We start from the raw sequence: 22335 nt of genomic DNA on the forward strand, positions 1-22335 counted from the left end.
AATTCCCAGCAACCACATAGTGGTTCATGACCATCTAGAACTCAGGTTCCAGGGGATCCAGCCAATGCCCTCTTCTGACTTCTTCAGGCTCCAAGAATGCACCTGGTACGTGGGCATATGTGCAGACAAACACTCCCATATATAAATTAAAATAAATCTTCAGAAATTATTTTTAAATAAAGGTCATATCTCAACTCTAAACTGACAACAGGTATATTATGTGGCTTTCTTTTCCCTGTATAAAAATGCGTGCAACAGCCCTCCAACCTCAAGGCTGTATAATCAGGGTAAGGCCTGTAAGATCTCACCAGTTACAGGTTCACAAAACAGTGAAACCTGGATAGAGGAGCCTCAGTCACACACAGGTCATGGAATCTTTGGGAGACTAAGCTGGTGTGGATCCCTGTCTTACAAGGAAGGCCTGAAAAAGGCCGGGTCCCCATCACTTAACTTTAAGGATGGCACATGTGCCCCCAAAGAGATGCCTTCATCCTGATCCCCAGAACTGTATAGGTGTATGGCCTTACCCAGCCATGAGTGTTGCAGTTACCGATAGAATCAAGGCTGCCTGTGGCTGACCCTGATATGGGACAAGAATCAAGATGACCCAGGTAGACCCAACATCATCATGGGCAGAAGAAACCAGCAGGGTGACAGTATGGAAAGGAACTGGTCTAGAGTCACTGGCTTTGAAGACTAAGGCATGGGACCAGATGCCAAGGTCACACGGCTAGAAAATAGGTTCTCCCAGAACCACCGAGGCTAGGAAATGGATCCTGCCACAACCATCAGAGAAAACGCAACCTCTGGTACCCAAGGAGATGCATTTTCAGAAACAGGAGGTGATGAATCTGTGCAGTCTTCAGACCCTAAGTCTGTGACCACTTGTTACAGCAGCCACAAGAAACTGACAGAGACCTGGCAGGCTCAAGACCAGTCTGCCTCTGTGGAGGAGCTGAGACATTCTGGAAATGTCTCTGGTAACCATTCACCGGTGGCTCCTCAAAACTGAAACGCCAGGCCAAACATGGTGGCATACATCTATAACCACAACACTCAGACGCAAGAAAAAGAAAAATCAGGAGTTCAAGGTCATCCTCAATTGCATAGCAAACTTAAGGCCAATCTGGGTGTGATGGCTAATTTTAGTTGTCAACGTGACTACATCTGGAATTAAGTAAAATCCAAGCTGCTGGGTACACCTGTTTTTTTCCCTCTTGATTAAATCATTCAAAGTAGGAAGACCCACTTTTAACTCAGATCTTCTGAGGTGGGAAGCTCCCGTTTTAATCTGGACCACACCTTCTGCTGGCAGCCTATACAATGGACATGGAGGAAGGAAGCTTGCTCTCTTTGCATGCTTCTTCTCACTCTCACTGGCATTAGAGTCTGTTTCTTCAGGATTCTGGCATATACCGAAGACCCGCTAAGCCATTCAGCCTTGTGAACTAAACAACTACTGAATTCTTGGACCTTCCATTGGTAGACAGCCCTTGATGGACTAGTTGGACCAGAGCCTGTAAATCATTTTAATAAATCGCCTAGATAGATAGATAGATAGATAGATAGATAGATAGATAGATAGATAGATAGATCATACATACATACATACATACATACATACATACATGATGGATACATACATAGGAAGGTGGGTAGATTGATTCATTCTGTCCGTTCTTTTCCACTAGAGAACCCTGACTAATACACCAGGCTACATTAGACAGTCTCGAGCCTGTTACAAAGCCTGACAACTTGAGTTTGCTCCCTGGGACCCACATGTTAGAAGGAGAAAACTGAATCCTGAAAGTTGTCCTCTGACCTCCTCACGCACACTGTGACACGTGTGCATTCACAGGCGTGCACATAATTGAACATGCACACACATAAATAAATACACTAATAAGAATGTTTAGACATCTGAACTGCTTCACAGAAGCCTAGCTGCCTGGTCCCCACCCTTAGCACCATCACTAACCTCGAGTGCCTCTCGGCTCCCCGTGACAGGTCCCTAGCCCTCCCCAAGCACTTCCAGACCTTCCGGGTTCTAAAAACAGATGGGGGCTCCTGACCCATTTTCTGCTTCACTAAACTGGTGTTCAAGGGACTTCGAAGCTCAGTTAGCCTGAAAGTCCCCCAGGTAGCCTTGAATCAATCTCCTTTTGCAAAATGAGGGGGATCACTGTCTAGGGACTTCCTAAGATTTTTAGCTCATGCCGGCCCCTCTTACCTCAACACCCAGCACTGGACCATCAAGGCCATGGGATCTATCTTACGCTGATTTCAAAGGGCCATATCTGAGGCTTTTCTCTTCTTGTGTCTGTTAAACCCTCATATCCTACACATCACCTCTTCCATGTTCTATCAGGAATCACCAAGCCTGAGGCACTCCCCAAATCCACCCCAACTGCTGTCTCCTGTCCCCCCATAGCTCAGGTCTGTTGACCATGCAGGAAGACAAAGGACACTCTCGAGCTCCATCTGGACATCTACAGGAGACAAGACCTTGAGTGCTCTGAGCTGATTCTCACCCTGATCCTCTGGGTCATCTCCAAGGTAAGATCAATTCTAGTCACCAGGGCCAGTGCCTGGGAAGAAAAGGCTCCAGAAACACAGCAAGTCATGCTGCAAAGGACTGGAGGGTGCATCCCTCTGACTAATACTGAAAGTTACCATCATGCTGCCAAACCCTGTCAGAGGACAAATCCGGTCTGGTTCTGTAGCTCATGCTCCTTGATGTTGCAGGTCAGATTCTCCTCACCTCTCTCCTCTCCCCTTCCTCTTGATCCACTGCCACAAGCCTCTCTCCTTCCACTTTCCTTCCCTCCTCTACCTTGCTTCTTCTCCTGTCCCTTCCCATTTTCTCTCTCACACGTCCCTCCTCTACAACAGAGACGACACCCAGCCATCCACCCCCTACTTCTGGCTTCCCATGTAGAGCCAGACAGTCATCATATTAACATCTGACATTTCAGAAACTTCTCGGCCCCATTGCCAAATCAAATCAGCTCAGCCCAGAGCCATTCCCTCACAAACCCAATTCACTCTTGAGATAGGTTCAAGTATGGTTGCCATGCGTAATGGAGTTCCCGGCTCTGGAAGGCCTCCTCCACACTGCTGCAGAGACAAACCCACTACCCACAGCCACTCCCCTCAAAAAGAGAACACTCTCTAAGGTGCCAGGTTCACAGGCAGCACTATTTTCCCTCCAAAACCACCTGATTCTCACATTCCAAAGCAGGAAGCCAGCCGCAATGCAGAGGGGTACTATAGTTCATTGTTTATTAATCGTTTGTATACTGAAAAGTTTGGTTCCTTGCTGGCTTTTTGGTTTTGAGACACAGGCACTGTAGCCAAGGCTGGCCTCAAACTCACTATATGGCCAAGGATAATCTGGAAAGCAGATCTTCATGCCTCTACCTCCCAAGATCTGGGATGGCAGGTGTCCACTATTGTGCCTGGTTTGGTTTGTTTTTATCATGATCTTTCTCGAAATCTTTAGAGAACTCATGAAAAATACTATCTCTATTAGAGAGATATCTCTCTCTATGTTCTAGCAATTCCTTCTGAGTCATTTGGGTTTTTGCCTCATTGGATAAATGCAAGGAAAATCTAATTGGACTCTTTTTATTACAAAGGATCATAAACAGGGTGATCTCATTTATGCATGGCTCTATCTGTGTATGCTATGCCAAGCTATCTGGATGCTTAACAAGTGCTAATACTGGATATTTCTGGATAGTAGGATCATTAAGGCATTATTAATATCTTAACAACATACCTCTTTGTACTTTAGCATTGCTTAAATGTTTCTCAATAAGCATATATTCGTGAAAAGTGGTCAAACGAAGCTGAGTTTTGTTTTTGCCGTTTACTTGCAAAAGAGACAAGTCTTAATGGAAATTCTCTTGAAGAATACTGGACCTTTTGTGTACAACCACATTCTAATATGGATCAATAAAGAGACTTCATCCACCATTTATAGGTGAGTATTTGTTGAGCATCTCCTGTGGGCTCTCTGCATTCTGGGTTCTATAGCACCCGGTAAGGGCAGATAGCCTCATCCCTGACCATGCGAGTTGTAGGGCCAGGTCCTCCCAAACCTGCCACATTCTGCTTGCTCCTTTGTAGGCAAATAAATACAAGTCACATCTGGTCTCCAGCTACACAAGTGGAACAAACAGAATCAGTATCTTATAAAAGGGCTTGAGGGAACTTTGCAGACAAATACAGTCACACCTAAAGAGACACACGTGAGGACAAAATCAACGTGACATCGTGGAAGCAGAAAGCAAGCCTTCACCAGACACCAAGCCCACTAGCACCTTGAGTTTGGATTTCCCGTCCTCAAGCACAGCGAGAAACAAATTCTAATGTTTATAAACCACACAGTCTAAGACAAAGAAGCACAATGGGACTGAAACAGCTCTCAAGATGCAATCACCTTCCCGAATTACCTACTCAGAGGGGTTTAAATCAGATGACAAATGTCCAGACACACAAAGTAGAGACACCAGGGAGACAAGACGCCACAGGACCATGGAGGAAGAGGAAGGCAAACAGTAACGTCAGAGCTACCACAAGCCAGTAGAACAAGCAAGGTTTCTCCCCCAGACTTTGGGGGGAGCAAAGGTCTGCTGACACCCTGATTTCAGACTTCTGGCCTCAAGAGCCGTGGGAGAATATGCTGCTGTTATTTTAAGCCACCCACCAAGTTTGTGGTAATTGTTAGAGGCTCTAGAAACAAATAGACACCACAGCACCCAAAACTCCATCTCCACACTCAGCCGGGAGCAGAGAGCCTGCAGGAGGTCAGAGCCAGGGTGGTGGAGGACAACAGGAAGGAGACACGTGGGATCTAGCTATTGGTGCTCAGAACTGCACCAGTGGCCGCGCTTCAAGAGGAAAAGACGTCACCACCCACTGGTTCTCAAGCCCCAGATACTAGACTTGAGGAGCTGGCAGTAACACTTGTGCCAAGGGTAGGAGGAGGCTAGGGACAGGATATGGTAGCACCTGCTGCCAAGTGGTCTCAGGGTAGCATGTACGGCCGTTAAAAGAGAAACACGGGTTTGTCATGAAAGTCACCCTACAGATGTTTGAGTCACTGACCATAACAACAACTGCTGGTCTCTACAGAGACTGAAATATACTGCCTCTACACTGTCCAGACCATTACAAAGCCTTTGCCAGCCCATGCCCTCCTTATGCCTCACAGTGACCCAAAGGCCCTATGTCAGAGTTGAGGTTCTCAGAACACTGTAGATATGCATAGAGTGGCACATTAGCTATTAAACTCTGGGACCAAAGGGGAATGAGATGACTCGGAGGATAAAGGTGCTTGCTGCTTAAGCCTGGCGACCTGGGGCTCATATGATGATGGGAGCAAAGCGACTCCCAAAGGTTGTTCTCCAATCCCGACAAGCACACCATGACATGGACAACACACACACACACACACACACACAAACAAACAAAGTAATTTTGAAAACCAAAGTCCAGGTTCAGGAACAAGACGGTATACAAAGCCAACCACTATCTACTGGTCAGAGAACCAGGTGCTAAGTTCTGGGGCAGAATGAGTGGCCAGACCTCCTAATTCATTTGGCATAAGTAGGAGGCAGAGCCCAGGAGTCAAGCATTCCATCGAGTTCTGAGTTTGAGAATAAGGCGGACCAGTAACTGAGCCTTGACCCACCTCCTCCAGGCACCCAATGCCCAGAAAACAGATAGCTCAGGCAGAGTTCTGCAACCCAGGCTGCACCCCACACAGCCTCCCAGAGCCTTGATGCCCTACCATCAGCCTTCCAACATCCCTCACAACATCAGTATTAGCCCAGAAATGCAGGCTCATTTCAACATCAGCTGCAGGAAAGGGAACTAGGGGGGAAGCTCTCGGTGGGCACCAACAGATCAGAAAACATGTTCCAAGGCCAACCTCAGAACTTCCCACAGTCCTGGACAATCCAAGTCTCTGCACAGTCCCATTCCACAAACCTCTGTGAGGAGGATGACCTTGAAGGTCCTTCCTGTGTCCATAGGAACCACCTGGACTATAACTCCTGTTAAAGTTAGATCAGCCTTCCTGAGAATTCATGAGTCCAGTCAGAAGCTTCCTGAATATCAGTTCTCCAGGTCTGCCAGTAGGCTGAACTGGTTTCTACTTTTATCCTCTTCCAAGCATCCCATGGATATTTGCACCTAACAGGTAGGAATTTATGTCTGAGACAGGACACCCACAATATCAGGTCCCTCTGCTGTGGATGTGTGGTAAGACAGAGGACTGGAAGTCCTCAGAAGAAACATGGTAGCAACAGAAGAAATGAGGTGTGCATTCTTTCCTAACCCCAGCCCTAATCAAACTGATAATCCTAAACTTAACCCTAGCCCTAAACTCAACTCTACCCCTAGCCGAGCCCAAAGCACTGGTATCTTAGAAGAAAAGTGTCACCCTTCAGAAAGAATTTTTTTTGCAGGAACAATAATGACTTTGAAACACCACAAGCTACACATATGTGTTCTGAATGATAAGTGCACAGAATTTCAACCAATGACAAGCTCCAGGCATCCTCCATGTGGGAACTCTTGCTGTCCCTACTCCACAAATGAGGGCAGTAAGGCTCAGAAAACTCACGCAGATAAGAAGCCCCTTCGTCTTGGGCAGACAGACTCCAGAAACTGTGAAGTTTACCACTTTATAGGTCTGATTACTTTGAGGAAGCCCTTTAGGGACCAGGTCACAGGGATTGGATTGGCATCCACACCAGTGGGGATCACAGAAGCAGGGTGAACGTGTGGAAAGGGGGCTGGGCTGTCAAATCAAAGGAGAGAAGAAAGAGATCCCCAGAGAAATAATTCAGGGAGCCCTGCTGTCCTGACCTACCCACTCAGAGAGGGTACATGTTGCAAGGAGGCCACTTATTTGTTCCCCGGCCACCCAGCAGCTCAAACCTGAAATAACCACATAGAAACTGTATTAAGCATAGAAACTGTATTAAGTAAATTGCTGCTTGGCCTATTAGCTCTAGCTTCTTATTGGATATCTCTTACATATTAATTAAACCCATTTCTATTAATCTGTGTATGGCCACGTGGCTGTGGCTTACCAGCTAAAGTTCCGGCATCTGTCTGGCGGGGCTACATGGCATCTCTCTCACTCCACCTCCTTTCTCCCAGCATTCCGTTTAGCTTTCCCCACCTAGCTCTGTTCCCCTTATAGCTCTGCTATAGGCCCAAAGCAGTTCTTTTATTAACCAATGATATTCACAGCTTACAGAGGGGAATCCCACATCAAGTACAGGGTCCTGGAGGCTTGGAGACCTTGGCCAAGACCTGTAACACAGTCTCTGTACTGGCTGGTTTTTATATCAGTTTGACTCTGCTGTCAACCTCTATTGAGAACATGCCCCCACCAGATTGTTTGTTGATAATTGATGTGGAATGGCCCAGCCCATTGTGGGTGGTGCCACCTCTGGGCTGGTGGTCCTGTGTCCTATAAGAAAGCAGGCTGAGCAAGTCATGAGGAACAAGCTGAAAGTAGCATCCTCCATGGCTTGTGCATCAGCTCCTGCCCCCAGGTTCCTGTTCCATTTCAGTTTCTGCCCTGACTGTGATGTGGATCTGTAAGCTGAAGGAAATCCTTTCCTACCCAAGTTGCTTTCTGTCATGGTGTTTTATCACAGCTATAGAAACTCTAAGACAGTCTCCATTAGAGACTTCTAAAAAAGGGTTAGAGCCATCTGTGGAAAGGACACAGGTTCAAAGATAATGGGAATGGGTAAAGCTTCCACAAGGCAGTGGCTCTGGGCTCCATAAAGAGAGGCAGTGATGACCTGTTTCTCGGGGATAAGAACATCACACAAGTTGTCATTGTCATCAGTCACCACCATGACAGCACCTGCTGTGTCATGGATTGCATCACTGCTGCTCAATGAGCTGCCAAAACACAGCCACTGTTCCTGCGGGTGTCTGTTGTCCCCATGATGAAGGGAAAGAGACGGAGTCAAGGAGTCTATGAGCTTGCTCAGAGGACTCCCTAAGAGTGGTAGTGTGTGGTAGTGGTTAGGACACAGGCTCTCGGGTACACCACGGGCTTGCTACGGAGCAGCTTCAGGACCTTCAACAAACAGCACAACCTCCTAAGACTACGTCAGACAGAGGTGCCTAAAGTGACTCCTCTCAAATGACAGCTCCAAATGACTATGGGCCCTTTCCACTGAGCGTGGTTGGACAGGATTGTGACGTCACGTGAAAGCGCTCAGGAAAGAGCACCACAATCAGCACAATCAATGACTGATCCATACACAGGGAAGAAGGTGAGTCATTAGCAGGATCAATGACTGAAATATACACAGGGAAGAAGGTGAGTCATAAGAGGAATGCCATGGCTGGCAGAGATGCTACACAGTACACACGCACACATCTTGGCCAGCAGGTATTTTACTAAGACATCCAAGCAATTAAACAGGGGAAAGAAGGTGGTGATCTTCTCGACAGGTGATGCTGAAACACTGGGATGCCTGTGTGAGGATAAACTAACTGAGCCTTAACATCAAGCTACAAAGTAAGTCGACACAGATCTCCATTGGACTCAGCATCATCAGCCATTAGAAAAATACAAATTAGGGGGCTGGAGAGATGGCTCAGTGGTTAAGAGCATTGCCTGCTCTTCCAAAGGTCCTGAGTTCAATTCCCAGCAACCACATGGTGGCTCACAACCATCTGTAAAGAGGTCTGGTGCCCTCTTCTGGCCTTCAGGCATACACACAGACAGAATATTGTATACATAATAAATAAATAAATATTTTTAAAAAAAAGAAAAATACAAATTAAACCATAGTGAGCTGCTAATACACATTCACTGAGGAGGCTAAAACACTGAAGATTGACAATGGTCAATACTGGCCAAAACATAGATCATCCAGGACCTAATGGCACTGCTAGTGGCGTGTACAATGGTGCAACCATTGACAGCCTGTCAGTTTTGTAATACATTGAGGATTCAGGGGGATGTAGCTCAGAGGTAGAACACTTAACTAGCATACACAAATACCACAAGAAAGAAATAATAATAATAAAATAAAGATAAAGACTCAGGCCAGGCATGGTGGCTGTAATCTCAGCACACAGGAGACTAAGGGAGGCAGAGGGTTGTAAGTTTAAGGCCAGACTAGCCTACAGAATGAGACTCAGTTCTCAAAGAAAAAACAGCAAAAAGTTTACCTACTCTTCAATGCAAAATGATTCTATTCCTTGATAATCCAAGAGAAAAGAAAACACAAGTTCAAACAAAATTATACTACAGCAGAGTTTTTGACTTTTAGTATAGGCCAAACCAAAAACAATTCAACTGCCCCTCAACTGGAACACAAGTAAACCAATTGTGTCTTCATACGACAGAGTATTACATCATCATCATAATTAATAATTGGCTAGGGGCTGGCACGGGGACAAAGTTGAGAGATGACTGGCCATGGGTCAATATAACAAATCAAGGAGGGAGAGAGTAGTGAGCTCAGAAAAAAGGTGAGCTGGAGCCTTAGCCCAAAGAGATGCCAAGAATGTCCTCTGATGTCCACTTCCTTCACACATACAAAGGTTGTACAGCTGCCTCACCTACCACTGAGGGAAAGTGGGAGGAGGGATGAGTGGCTCTGGGGACAAAGCCCTGAAGGAGCAACATAGGAGCAGACTGTTGGCACCTCTCTCAGGGGAGCCCCCAGCCTCCACCACCTTATTCTCCAAAGGGGAACATCTGGCCTGGAATGCCTCAGACTTGCATGAGGAGAACCTGAGAAGCTAAACAAGGGGCCCAGGCCAGCTGAACAGCCTATTTGGGACTTCAAGAACAACCCTGCCAATTCAGGTCACAGTCAGCTCAAGCCCTGGAGAAATCAATGTCTAGGAGATGCTTCTAGGGCATTCCCAATGCCTAAGACATTCTTCAAGAGAACTTGAGGGTCACTCTATTCCTTCCCCTCCTCAGTGCAGCAAGATCTGGTCTACAGTCCCAAGGGCGCGCTCAACCTTGTCTCCCAGGGCCTTCATCTCCTTCATCTCCAGCTCTTCCTCTCTTCCCCACCGAGAAGCTACTTTTAATCTGTGGGCTTCTCACAAGCTGAGCCATATGGCTTCTTCTGCTAAGTTAAGGTCCCCCGTGGAGGCTCTTTGAGGGTCAAGGACCAATGCTTCTGTGTGGTCCCAGGTGGACCCATAGAAAGCCAGGCATACTGTGGGGTCTGCTAAATGCCTACTGGTCCTTTCAGATGTGGAAAGCAAATTCCTGAAGAATAAAGCTCTGGCAGCAATGTACTGCATACTCAGGCAGCCGGTCCCCAGCCCCACTCCTAGCCTACACTGCCCATTCTCAGCTTGGGTTCTGGCTGGGAACTAGGCTCCTGTTTCAGCCCATCTGCTCAGCTTTTTCTCAGCTTCATACTGGGGGTAGGAAATTCCCTAGGAAAACAAGCTACACGGAGAGAGAGGAGGACCAGTCTGAGACTCCACCTATCCAAAAGGAAAATGGATCATCAATCCCTGACCCAAGCCAATCAACCAAAGGAGTATTCTGCACCTGAGTCATGCTACCAAGGGAACCAGGCGAGCCCTTCTCTTGCTTGGGTAGCAGAAAACGGATTCAAGGGAATAGGGAGATGGTTCACTCAGTAAAGAAGTTGCCATGTAAGCATCAGGACTTGAGTTCAATCCCCAGGACCCATTAAAAAAGCCAGGCGTGGGGCCAACAAATATGGCTCAGCAAATAAAGCAAAAGATGCTTTCTGCCAAATCTGATGACCTGAACTCTGGGATCCATATGGTGGAATGAAAGACGACTTTTACTAGTTGTTCTCTGACCCCCATACTTGAGATGTGGCACATGTGCACACACACACACACAGAGGGTGGTAGGAACCTACATAAATAAACAAATAAGTTAAAGCCAAGTGTGGCAGTAGATACTTTTAACCTTAGCTCTACAGAGGCAGAAACAAACTAGTGGGCTACTGGATAGATAAAATATCCTGGGGTTCAATGGCCGGCCAACTTGGCATACTTAGCAAGCTCTCAGCCAGTGAGAGATATTGTCTCAAAAAATAACATGATCCAGGTGGTGGTGGCACACGTCTTTTATTCCAGCACTTGGGAGGCAGAGGCAGGCAGATTTTTGTGAGTTCAAGGCCAGCCTGGTGTACAGAGTGAGTTTCAGGAGAGGCTCCAAAGTTACAGAGAAACCTTGTCTCAAACAAACAAATAACATGAAAGTAAGAAGGGGTTTTCTGTAAAGAACAAAGGCTCAATGGACATGCAAGCGCGAGAGTAAGAAAAGATAATGGGGAGTGTGCACAGTCAAATATGGTGTGTGTGTGTGTATGCGCGTGCGCGCATGCGCGTGCGTGCGTGCGTGCGTGCGTGTGTGTGTGTGTAATTTCCAAAGAACAAAAAGAGCAAAATAAAAATGTGATTGTTTGATGCCGCCCTGGAAACAGAAACAAAAACAGGGAAGCATGAAAAGACCTCCTAGCTATAAGACAGAGACTCGAGAGATGGTTCAGTGGTTAAGACTGCTCTTCCAAAGGACCTGGGTTCAATTCCCTACACCCACATGGCAAGTCACAACCATCTGTAACTTCATTTCCAAGGGGTCAGACACCCTCTTCTGCCCTCCACAGGTACTGCTCACACAATGCTCACAGATCTACATGAGGGTAAAATACCTATGCACATTTGCAAATATAAATAAATAAATAAATAAATAAATAAATAAATAAATAAATGTTAAAGATTCAGACAAAGGCCCAGAGCACACTCCTTCAACTTGATGGTTTCACGACAACTCAGCCACCCTAAGCCAGGGGTCGAGGGCCCCAAAGACCAAGAAAGGGTCCCTCCAAGAAAGAGCAGCAGCACTGATGGGTGAGTGCAGCCTTGGGACTCCCCATCTGCGCTGAACCAATCAGTGTGCTGTGAGCACTGTGGCTTTAAATCCCTGGAAAGAGGGACATTTCCTAGCCAGAGAGTCAAACCATAGCCACAGAATAACATGACAGACACAAAGAGACCAGATACAACAGGCTCCATCCCCAGCTATATACAAGATCCCCACCCAAAATCTTTAAGGCAAGCCCAGCTCCCTCATTTCCTAACTGACCCTGCCTTTGGAGTCTGGACACAAAAGTCACAGACTGGGAACTTCCTGAGCTGAATCCTGAGTTTTTCAAAAGATGCTGTCTAAAGCAGGGGATGACTTCTGATTGTGAGCCTTAGAGTTCACCGAGGATGCTTGAGGGTCTGCTCTGGCCTGCCTGAGGCTCCCTCCCTGACAACCCCAATAACCCCCATAGTCAAAGTGCTCTCTCCCTCTTCCTCCCCCTCCCTCTCTCTTTATCCCTTTCCCTCCCCTTTCTCTCCCCCTCCCTTTCTTTTCCCCCTCCCCTCTCCCTCCCTCTTTCTCCCTCCCCCTCTCCCTTCCCCTCTCCCTCCCTCTCTCTTTCTCCTTCCCCCCTCTCCCCTTCTTTTCCCCTCCTCCTCTCCCTCCCCCTCCCCCTCACCCTTTCCCTCCCTATTTCTCCCCCCTCCCCTCTTTTCTCCCCCTCCCCCTCTTCCTCCCCCTTTCCTCTCTCTCTCTCCCTCCCCCTCTCCCTCTTCAGCTCCCTCCTCTCCCACTCAGTCTCCTTCCACCATTCGGTCCTCCCCTCCCCACAGGTCCACACACTAGTATCACCCTGTCTCACGGGACTGTCGACACTCTCTGACGCTCAGCATCTCCACTCACTCCTCAGCACTGCCATCTGCTGTCACCCCACCTCTCCAGGAAGGGCCTTAGTCATATCCCAGCAAACACCAGGCCATTCTGCACAGTATTCCTCTGTGCCTCACCCCAGCAGCTGGCTCGGCTGTCCATCCCTCACGGTGAAATGCTCTTCCCTCTATGTCCATGTGCAGCTTCTTCCCCCACCACCCTGAGACCATCTCCTCTTTCCACTCCACACCCTCTTAGACAGCTGCCTCAGGCCTGTGGACACAGCGTGATCAACCTGACCCTTCTTCCTGCTGAGCCATCCCACCTCAGAAAAACGCTTGCACCAAGTTCCATTGCTCCAGACCTCAGGTCCATTCTTGCCTCCTCTCTTCAAATCACCTTGTCTCGTCATCCAACCGCCTGAGAACTCTGAACTCTAACTATTTCCAAATAACCCTGCTGGTGCCCTGGACAAAAATTCCACCCTCTTCCCCCGTCCTCCAGCAGTGACTTCCAGTACATCTGCTCGTTCACACTCTGTTCCAGTCTTCGCAGCAGTCAGGATAAATGCTTGCAGGCCCATCACAACCAGGGGCAGTGGACACCTATGATCTCTGCATTAGGAGGCCAAAGCCAGAAGGATCAACAGTCAGAGTTACACAGTAAGACCTTGTCTAAAACAAAACAGTACCTCTCCAAGGCCTTAATTAGGAAAAAAATCTAAAACCTTTAGCAAAACTTCTGCTTGACCTATAGTCTGCCTTCAGGTCCCTAACTCAGGATGTTCCAAAGCTTCTGGTCTTTTCCAGTTTCTCTCTCTCCTTCGGCTGAGCTGCTCTGGGTCTCTGGTCACCAGGAATGCTGGTGAGATGCAGGTGCCATTGGGCAATCGGAAGCAGGGCCTGTGACGGCATTTCTGAGAGGCGGTCCGACACTGCAGGTGTGGCTGGTCCTTTCACCTCACTCTGCGTAGCCAGGGTCCTGAATGCCACTCTGACTCTATCTTAGTGTAGGGCCTTCTCAACTCTCAGAGCCTGTCTGACCTGAAACAGCATTTCCTCAAAGAAGCCCACCTGCCCCTCTCCAAGACCTCCTCAAGTCCTGCCCTCTGTCCTCCTTGAGGGATAGGGGGCTTCCCCTGGGGACATTCACCTCCCCTAACTGTCCATTCCTCACTCTTGCCTTTCCCTTTTCAACTTCTGGCTCCCTGGGTGGACCATGAACTCCAAGAAAAAAGAGACCACAATATCTTATTCATCCCTGGGTCACTGCAGACCCACCCGGCCTGTGGTCTCAGCCGTCCCTGCAACAGTCCTGTCTACTCTGTGTCCATTTCCCCTCTGGAGCGGTGCTTCAGTTTTCCTTCCAGGAGCCACCCCACTCCTTCTCTCAGTCTCCCTGGTGTAGGTCATGAAGTTCAAGCCTGTCCAATCACAGCATTCCATTTCTCTAGCCAGTGAGCTTCCTCCCTGGGTCTCTGTCAGAACTTCTAGCAAAAAGCTATTCTTTTTCCATGAGAGCTACTTAGTCCATAGGAGCTGCCGCCACCGTCCTATCCCACCGTCACTGAAGCAAAGCTTAACAAAGAACGAAACATCGCAGAAGAGAGTGAGAGGGGCAGCTCCCCCAGACGAGGCCATGCCTGGGAAAGTTCCTAGGCTAAGTGAATAGTGCTTCTGTCACTTACAACCAAGAGTCTTGACTAACGCAATGCTCCAATAAACACCGGGTGTTGAATGAATTAAACAGTCATGCAAGCGGAGTCTGCCAAGAGAACTCTCTGACTCCTCCTAGGCCTCCTCATTCTCCCTATAAACACTTAATGGCCATGAGCAGAGGCGATCTTCCCACGGCCAGCTCTGCAGACTGAAGGGCTGGAACTCAGACCGACCACATGGTCCTCGGTGTTACTCTTTGCCAGCAAACCACCCCAGCAGTTGGGTCACATACTTTCCCGACTAGGCTGGCAAAGGTGGCCTGGCTTTGGATACCCAGGCATTCCCACCAAGAAAAGAGGGGTACCATCCATCCTGTACCCTGTCCCACCCACAACCCCACCCACCCCTGAATGCCAGACCCGACTAGGGCTCTGCTTCCATTGTCAACAGTCTGCTCGGCATGGGGTAGACATACGCCACGGGATGCAGTTTACCTGCTGCCTTTGGGTGTCAGGGAAGAGGGGAGCCACACAAAGCAGCGGGAAGAGATGCCACTTCTTGGGAGTCACCTCAGAGCAGAGCCTCAGGACCAGCATACCAGCAGGCCTCGAAGGCCTTCAGATGACGCAGGAGGCAGGAAATGTCCTCACATCTAGTCTTTACCCCACAAAATGTGAAGCTGCAAGTTGGGGGTGGGGTGCAGCTGAGCCAACAGTCCTCCTTGAAGCTCAGCCTAGGGTGGTCATCCCATGTTGTTGGAGGTGGACACGAAAAGCAGAAGGGTGTGGAAGGGGGATAAAGTCACCTTTCTGGGAAGGGAAGGTCCTAGGCTTAGAACCAAAGATGGGGTTTCTCCAAAAGAGGCTTCCAATTGAAGCCTCAGCACAAGTCACCCATAGAAACTAAAGCAACAGACAACTTTCCCACAGAGACTAGGGCAACAAAGCCATCTTAGAGGGGCCTATCAAAGGCAGGTCCTGCCTGTCTTGGATGGCGGCCCCTTTAATACCTAGTTGCATTCTGTCCCTCTTCTTCCTCCAACATGGACTCCTTGTTCCCCATCCCACCATTTCCCATGATTCTCACTAATCCAAGCATCCTGCCAACCCCGCGGCAGACCAGGTCTGCTTCTTCACTGCACCCTGACACACACTCCACACCAGTCAGACCTTCCCTCCACTCCACCCAACATAACAAGACTGTCTCCCGAAGCGTGGGACACTCCATGGCCCTCACTGGAACCGAAGCAGCTGGACATGACGCTGAAACAACAGCAAGGCCACACTATGTTCCCAGGCATCCTCTCCCTCCCGCTTCCTGTCTTTGAGCCTCTTACCTTCATGGTTGGGGGTGCAGTGAGAGGAGGGGACAGTGGCCGATCTGGGAGGGTCACATCCGAGCTGTTGGCCAGCTCCTGCTTCCTGCAAAGAGACCAAAGAACACAGAAGCTGTGAGCGAAGGCTGTCTTGAACCTTCCCTCTGTGATCTAAGAGCGGCTGAGCCTGAAGACATGGAGGAGGATGCAGAAAACTAGAGCTGACTGCATTTCTTCACTGGGATGTACTAACACCGAAAGCAGTGCTGCGGCAAGGGCAGGCCCTAGTCCACCAGGACGTGTAAGTCCTCAGGAGCATGCCAGAACCTCCAAGGATGGACCTCAAGAATCTGCTTTACCTAGCTTCTCACATGGTTCTGATGTACCCAAAGTCTCAGAACCACCAGTTTTAAAAGACACAGGACTAGGGGATAAGAGAGACGGGGAGAGGGGTCATCATGTAGAATTCATTTTCACATGGGCCTCTGTCCATTTGGACATGCACACACACACACACACACACATACTGGCCACAGACCCAACTCTTGCAAGGACAGGGTTGTCTACTATAGAAGCTGCAGGTAAAACTTATTTCAGTCCATATGAAATAGAACCAGGTTTAAGGCAGCTAAACAGAGTTGAGTCACCATGGAAACGCTGCTCTCACACACTCCCCACTTCCCATCTGGCCCTTGCTGGTGACCAGAGAAAGCTTGTTTGCTGTCCCATCACCAGGCAGACTGCTTAGGTTGGGAGAAACCTCCAGAGCGAGTTATGCAACAGGGCCATCTGGGCAGAGATGAGGGATTTCCCTAATGGGCCATGGACTCTGATGTGCCCTAGAGGGGAGGAATGGAAAGGCAAGACAATAACCCTGAGAGCCTACAAAGATCCTAACTGAGCTGTAAAAACCTTACACTCACAGAGGCCCCACCATGAAGCACCTAACAGGCAACCCATTACCCATGTCTGTGTTAAAGGACCAAGACCTGCTATTCCCCACTGGAGAGAACACTCTGTACCTCTTCCCAGATCATGTCCTGCCAGTAGTAGTGACAGCCCCGATCCCGGCTACTCCTTGAAGGAAACCCACATTCCCTAGAGCCATACTCCCCAACTTTCTGGAGAGAAATTCCTGCCCTGGAGCCCAGATACAGTCTCACACTGGCTCCCCAATATCACAGGCCAGGACAGTCTAATACTTGATTTGTTTTGTTTTGTTTTTTGATTTTTGATTTTTCGAGACAGGGTTTCTCCGTAGCTTTTGGTTCCTGTACTGGAACTAGCTCTTGTAGACCAGGCTGGCCTCGAACTCACAGAGATCCGCCTGCCTCTGCCTCCCGAGTGCTGGGATTAAAGGCGTGCGCCACCACCGCCCGGCCTTAATACTTGAGAAACCTAGCTAGGGACAGCATCGTACTGTCTACCACAGAGCCCCTTGCTTTGCTTGTAGCCAGCTACCTGCTCTGTCCTCTAAGCAGCCAGACAGGGAGACCAGTGAACCCTGGCCAGCTCCCTTTCTCTCCTCCATCTGCCTGCGTCCTTACTTCTCCCGGCACCTTGGTAAGAGGACTTAAGTGGGAGAGGTCTCCTCCCTCCTGGTCCAGACTGTTATTGGCCCAAGAACCAGAAAGGACAAGATTCAGCAGTGTGTGTGTGTGTATGTGTGTGTTTGTGTGTGTTTGCACGCACAAACATATGTGCACACACGCAAACGCAGGAGCTTTGTCTGCCTCTCAACACAAATCACCAGCCTCACTTCCCATGTATCGACTCAGCCGTGGCAGCTCTGCTGCCCTTCCCTGCCTCCTGATAAAGCTGGCCCAGCACGGCCTCTGCCCTCTGCCCACTGCCACTCATCCCTCCTTCAAGCCGTCACTTCTTCTCTTAATGGGCCTGTCCCATGGGAACCAGAAAGGGGGAAAGGGAAGGTTGGTCAAGGGTGGGAAATACCATAATTAGGTACTCCATGCAGAGATTACAGCAACTCCCTTGGGAGTTGGGAGGCTGGTAGGGAATGAAGAAGAGGCAAATCCTCCATGAGAGAACACAGGCTGCTCTGGGCTCAACTTCCAGCCAGGCCTTGGTAGGCAGATGACTTCAAGTGCACCTATAACAGAGGCACACTTACCATCCCTCTTGGCACACTCTTGACTCCTTCCATTCCTCCAATTTAAGAACTGAATGTCTATTGTCAGTTAAACTGTGTCCCCTCAAAAATGGTATATTGACATTCAATCTGCAGCACCTCTGAAGGAGTCTCTGCAGATGTAATCGAGTCAAGATGAAGCCGTGAGGGGATGGAGAGATGGCTCAGAGGTTAAGAGCACTGACTGCTCTTCCAGAGGTCCCGAGTTCAATTCTCAGCAACCACATGGTGGCTCACAGCCATCTATAATGAGATCTGGTGCCCTCTTCTGGCATGCAAGCATACATAATAAATAAATAAATCTTTAAAAAAAAAAAAAAAGATGAAGCCGTGAGATGGGCCTTTACTATGCCCATTGCCCATGTAAGAAGAGACTCATGTCACCATGTCACCATCGTGGCATGATGGACTTAGACGGTAGAGTGATGTGGCTGCAGGTGGAGGAATGCAGAGGATTGCACCAGCCGCCAGGAACTAGAAGGGACAGGGTGGACTCTTCCCCACGGTCATCAAGCAAGTGTTTCTACTGACATCTTCTTGGAGTCCCAACTTCCAGAGCTGAGAAAGGAATGTCTGCTGCCTCTAGCCAATTCTAGCACCTGGTCACAGCAGCCCTGGGAAAGTAATAATACAGAACAAGTTCTCACCTCTATCCTTGTCCTTGTGACTGAAAGACCAAAATGAAGAAGGTGAAACCCAGCTTCTACCACAACCCCACCCCCTAATCTGATCAGCTGAGTCCGACCTTGCCCTGACCGAGCCCTCAGGACAATGACATTTCCAGTGAGCTACTGTCACCCGCAGGCCAGACCTAGGCACCAGCCGGCACAAAGATAAGATAAGGTGAGAGCCACACACGCAGCGCGGCTCCTGCCCTTTCTCTCCCATCACACAGGAGTAGGTGAAACTGACGTGATTCCATCCAGGGATAACCTTGACCACTCTCACTGGTTATAAGCAAAAGGTAAATCATTAGCAGAAGCAACAAGGTTCTTGTGATCCACGGTGTCGTGACTCTGAGATTGAAAACTGCCCCTCACACTGACCCAAACACGAACATAGGCTGTAAGGACACATGGCCCAGTATGTATCCAGGAAACACATAAGGGAAGGTGCTGGTGATAGGGACAGGCAGTGGAGAGGAGAGGGGGAGAGAAGAATGGAGAGAAGGCAGAGAGGAGGAGGAAGAGTCTACTCTCGGCTGAAACAGAGGCATGCAGGCACTAAATGGGCAGGTCACGGGGGTTCTGGAGGCACTGCCCACTCAGTATATCTGCTGCCGCAGAGCCAAATGGGCTAATGCTCTCGACTCTGAGACTGACTCCTAGAAGCCTAGGAGATCTCAGGGCAGAGGGGAGGATGCAGGGGGGCCAGGAGAGGCCCCACCTGGCTTTAGCAAAATGCAGTCTAAGCAGAGAAGAACAGCAAAGCTGGATAGAGCCCTTGGGAGGTCCCTATGACAGCAGCTCAGCATCCAGGATTCATGTCTCTACCCTCAAAAGGCCTGGACCTTTTGCAACAACACTTGGCGTTTTGCACACCGCTATGCTACAGCCAGAATCAAGGGATTCCTGGGCTCAAGTTCGGTTCTTCCCGCTACTCTGTCACCTTGGTGCCTTCAACTGCAAACACAGGAGTGGCGCTGTTCTGAGGAAGTAAAAGCAATGCTGTGGAATAAAAATATGAAGTTCTGTACAAATTTAGTCTAGGGTAGTGACAATATGATTCATAAAATGGTGATGTGGGACCAGCATAATGGCTCAATGGGCAAAGCCACAAAAGCCTGAGTTCAGTCTCCAAGTCCCACATGGTAGAAAGAAAGAACTGACCCCCACAGGTTGTCCTCTGGCTTCCACCTGCACATTGTGGCACATGGGCACACCAGGGCACACGCACACACAAAGAGGTGTGTGCACTGGAGCACACTTAATAAAAAAAAACTAAGGTATCAATCCATTAACAAAACCAAATGGTGAGCTAGCCTCCAAGTGGAGAAAGAGAAGCGAAGATCCAGGCTGTTTAAACGTCTTGAAAAACATTTTTATCATCCCAAATAAAGCAACAGTCCTCGCCCCTGGAGATCTGCTCCCAGAATCATAACCACCCACTGGTTAATAATCAACAGCAAGAAAATACCCACCTAGCAACAGATGGCCCTGGGGCCAGGTGCAAGGCCTCCCCCCCCACCCCCCGCAGAGTTCTCGCAAACCTTCTTCTCCCAGCACCCAAGCTTCCCAGTCACCCCACAGGCACATACACTTGCTTTCCAAATCAGCCAAACTAGAGGAATACAGACAGCTGGATGCTTTGACCAGCTTCTCGAGAGAAGGAGACAAAAAGGGATGTACAACATGAGACACGGGAGGAAAAGGGAGAAATGACCCAAATGTCCCAGCCAGTGAGTGACGGGTACTGCTTCACCATGAACAGCAGTGACACACAGATACACGCTATGGTACGGACCAACTCTGAAAGCACAATGGTAAGTGAAAACAGCCAGTCAAATAGAGACACGTGCTCGATCAGTGGCTCTCAACCTATGGGTTGTGACCTCTTTCACAAGGGTCACCTAGAACATCAGAAAATACATATATTTACACTATGATTTATAACAGTAGCAAAGCTACAGTCATGAAGTAGCAATAAAAACTATTTTATGCTTGGGGGTGAGCACAACATGAGGAACTGTATGTATTAAAGGGTTGCAGCATTAGGAAGGTTGTAAACCCTTGCTCTAGATAATTCCCTTTCCACGAGAGGTCCAGAACTGGCAAATTTGAAGCCAGAATGCAGATTAGCAGTTGCCAAGACATTGAAGGAGGTGGGCAAAGGGAAGGCAGCTCATGAGTGGTTAAAATGCTCTACAACTCGACTGCCACAGTGATTGCACAGCCCTGTGAGTGTAGTGAAACCCAGAAAACTCCACATACTTTCAAAGGATGAATTTCATGGCATATGAATTATATCTCAATTTTAGAAAAAGGAACAAGCAGAAGGGGACTGGAGGTTCCTGCTGCTGAATTTCTTCTCCAGCTGTCCTTGAGTCTACTAGGCCCCAAATGATGAGTGGGTCCTTGCTTTGCAGCAAAGGTGGTGACCATGGTGACCACACATGGCACTGAGTGGGGCTTCCTTGCTACTGTCACCTGTTGAAGGCCCTGTTCTGCCCCACAGCCAGCATTCTTAAGCACCAGCAGCACAGTCATGCTTTAGGAGAAAAGTTAGAGTCCTAACTTTCACATGTCCCACCCTACAGAGCCAACTAAATCAAAAACATGGGCTAAAAACCTGAGTGAAATCAAATGCTCCAAGAGAATTCATCCTGAGACACAGACAGAGGAGGGGAGGTGGCTGGGAAGTCAGGCTGAGTTCTGTCCCTGGTGAACGGCACCCTCCGCCTCTTGGTGTCTTTGCTCTCTCCTCTGCAGAGCAGACAGAATGGGTACATTGACTCTGGACTCCTGATCCATCTACAGGAGTAGACTTCATAGGAGCAGAGAGTCATGTGGTCACAGGACAGGCTGGGCAGAGCACAGACCGCAGGGACCAAGCAGTGGAGGCTGAGATTCATGCTCGAAGAAGTCTGCCAGAAGTCAGACATGGTGATACATGACTTTAACCCCAGCACTTGGGAGGCAGAGGCAGGCAGATCTCTGAGTTCAGGCCAGACTGATCAAGTTTCAGGACAGTCAGGGCTACATAAAGAAACATTGTCTCAAAAAGAAGGGAATGAAGAGGAAGAGGAGGAGGAGAGAAGAAGGAGAAAAGAAGGAGGAGGAAGAGGAGGAGGAGAAGGAGGAGGAGCACTAGTGTGAGTGTCTGACTGGCCTCAACTTGAAGCCCAGCATCAACCCTGACTAGCTACGTGGTCAGTTTATTTCCCCTCTCTGCCTGTCAGCTTCCTCATCAGAAATGGTGCTAGTCTCCCTACCCTAACATTCTGAAAAAGGCTGGGAAAGCCCTAGGAACAGTGTCTGGGTGTACACAACAGAAGCACATTAGATGATCACTGTTGTTCCAACTGGCAGAAGTAAGTCTGCTGAAGAAGGAGCAGGAAGCCAGTCAGAGAGCAGAGGTGGACCAAGGCAGGAACAGATATAAAATCTCGATAACTTGGATGTGGGCATTCCTGAGTCTAGGGGGCTGAGTGTGAAAGCCCCACTCCTAGCCTGGAGAAGACAGAGAAAGGGGCACTGATACCATAAATGTGCACAGGGTGGCATTTAGATCGACCTGGCTATGCTGGGGCCAATGTCCAAGAAGGGCAGGACCCTGAAGAACTAACAGTGCGGAGAAGGCAGTGGCACAAGATCTGGAATGAGAGGGTACAGTGGAAGAAGTCTCTTGATGAACCCTACAGCACAGAACAGCAGAGTTGTTGACCAGGATGCTCCATCTCATCCTCACGTATAGTCTAAGGTCATCCAGAGATCCAAAGCACAATGCTGAACCTTTGGTGACCTGAATCTCTCCC

The 22335-nt window shown here is 48.8% G+C and overlaps 1 protein-coding gene across 9 annotated transcripts in view; it reads right to left on the reverse strand.

Moving 5' to 3' along the window:
- The window catches only part of Rap1gap2 (RAP1 GTPase activating protein 2), a 227075-nt gene that overhangs the window by 88407 nt on the left and 116333 nt on the right, over window positions 1-22335 (reverse strand). For all 9 annotated transcript variants that reach the window (XR_009057365.1, XR_009057364.1, XR_009057363.1 and 6 more), the window contains one exon: window positions 15734-15818. Coding sequence is in view for 6 of the 9 variants with exons in the window: in XM_057773533.1 (XP_057629516.1) it covers window positions 15734-15818 (85 nt within the window). In the remaining 3 variants the exon portion in view is untranslated. The remainder of the gene's footprint in view (window positions 1-15733; window positions 15819-22335) is intronic.

The sequence above is a fragment of the Chionomys nivalis genome, chromosome 7, assembly GCF_950005125.1.
Source record: "Chionomys nivalis chromosome 7, mChiNiv1.1, whole genome shotgun sequence".
Classification (NCBI taxonomy): domain Eukaryota; kingdom Metazoa; phylum Chordata; class Mammalia; order Rodentia; family Cricetidae; genus Chionomys; species Chionomys nivalis.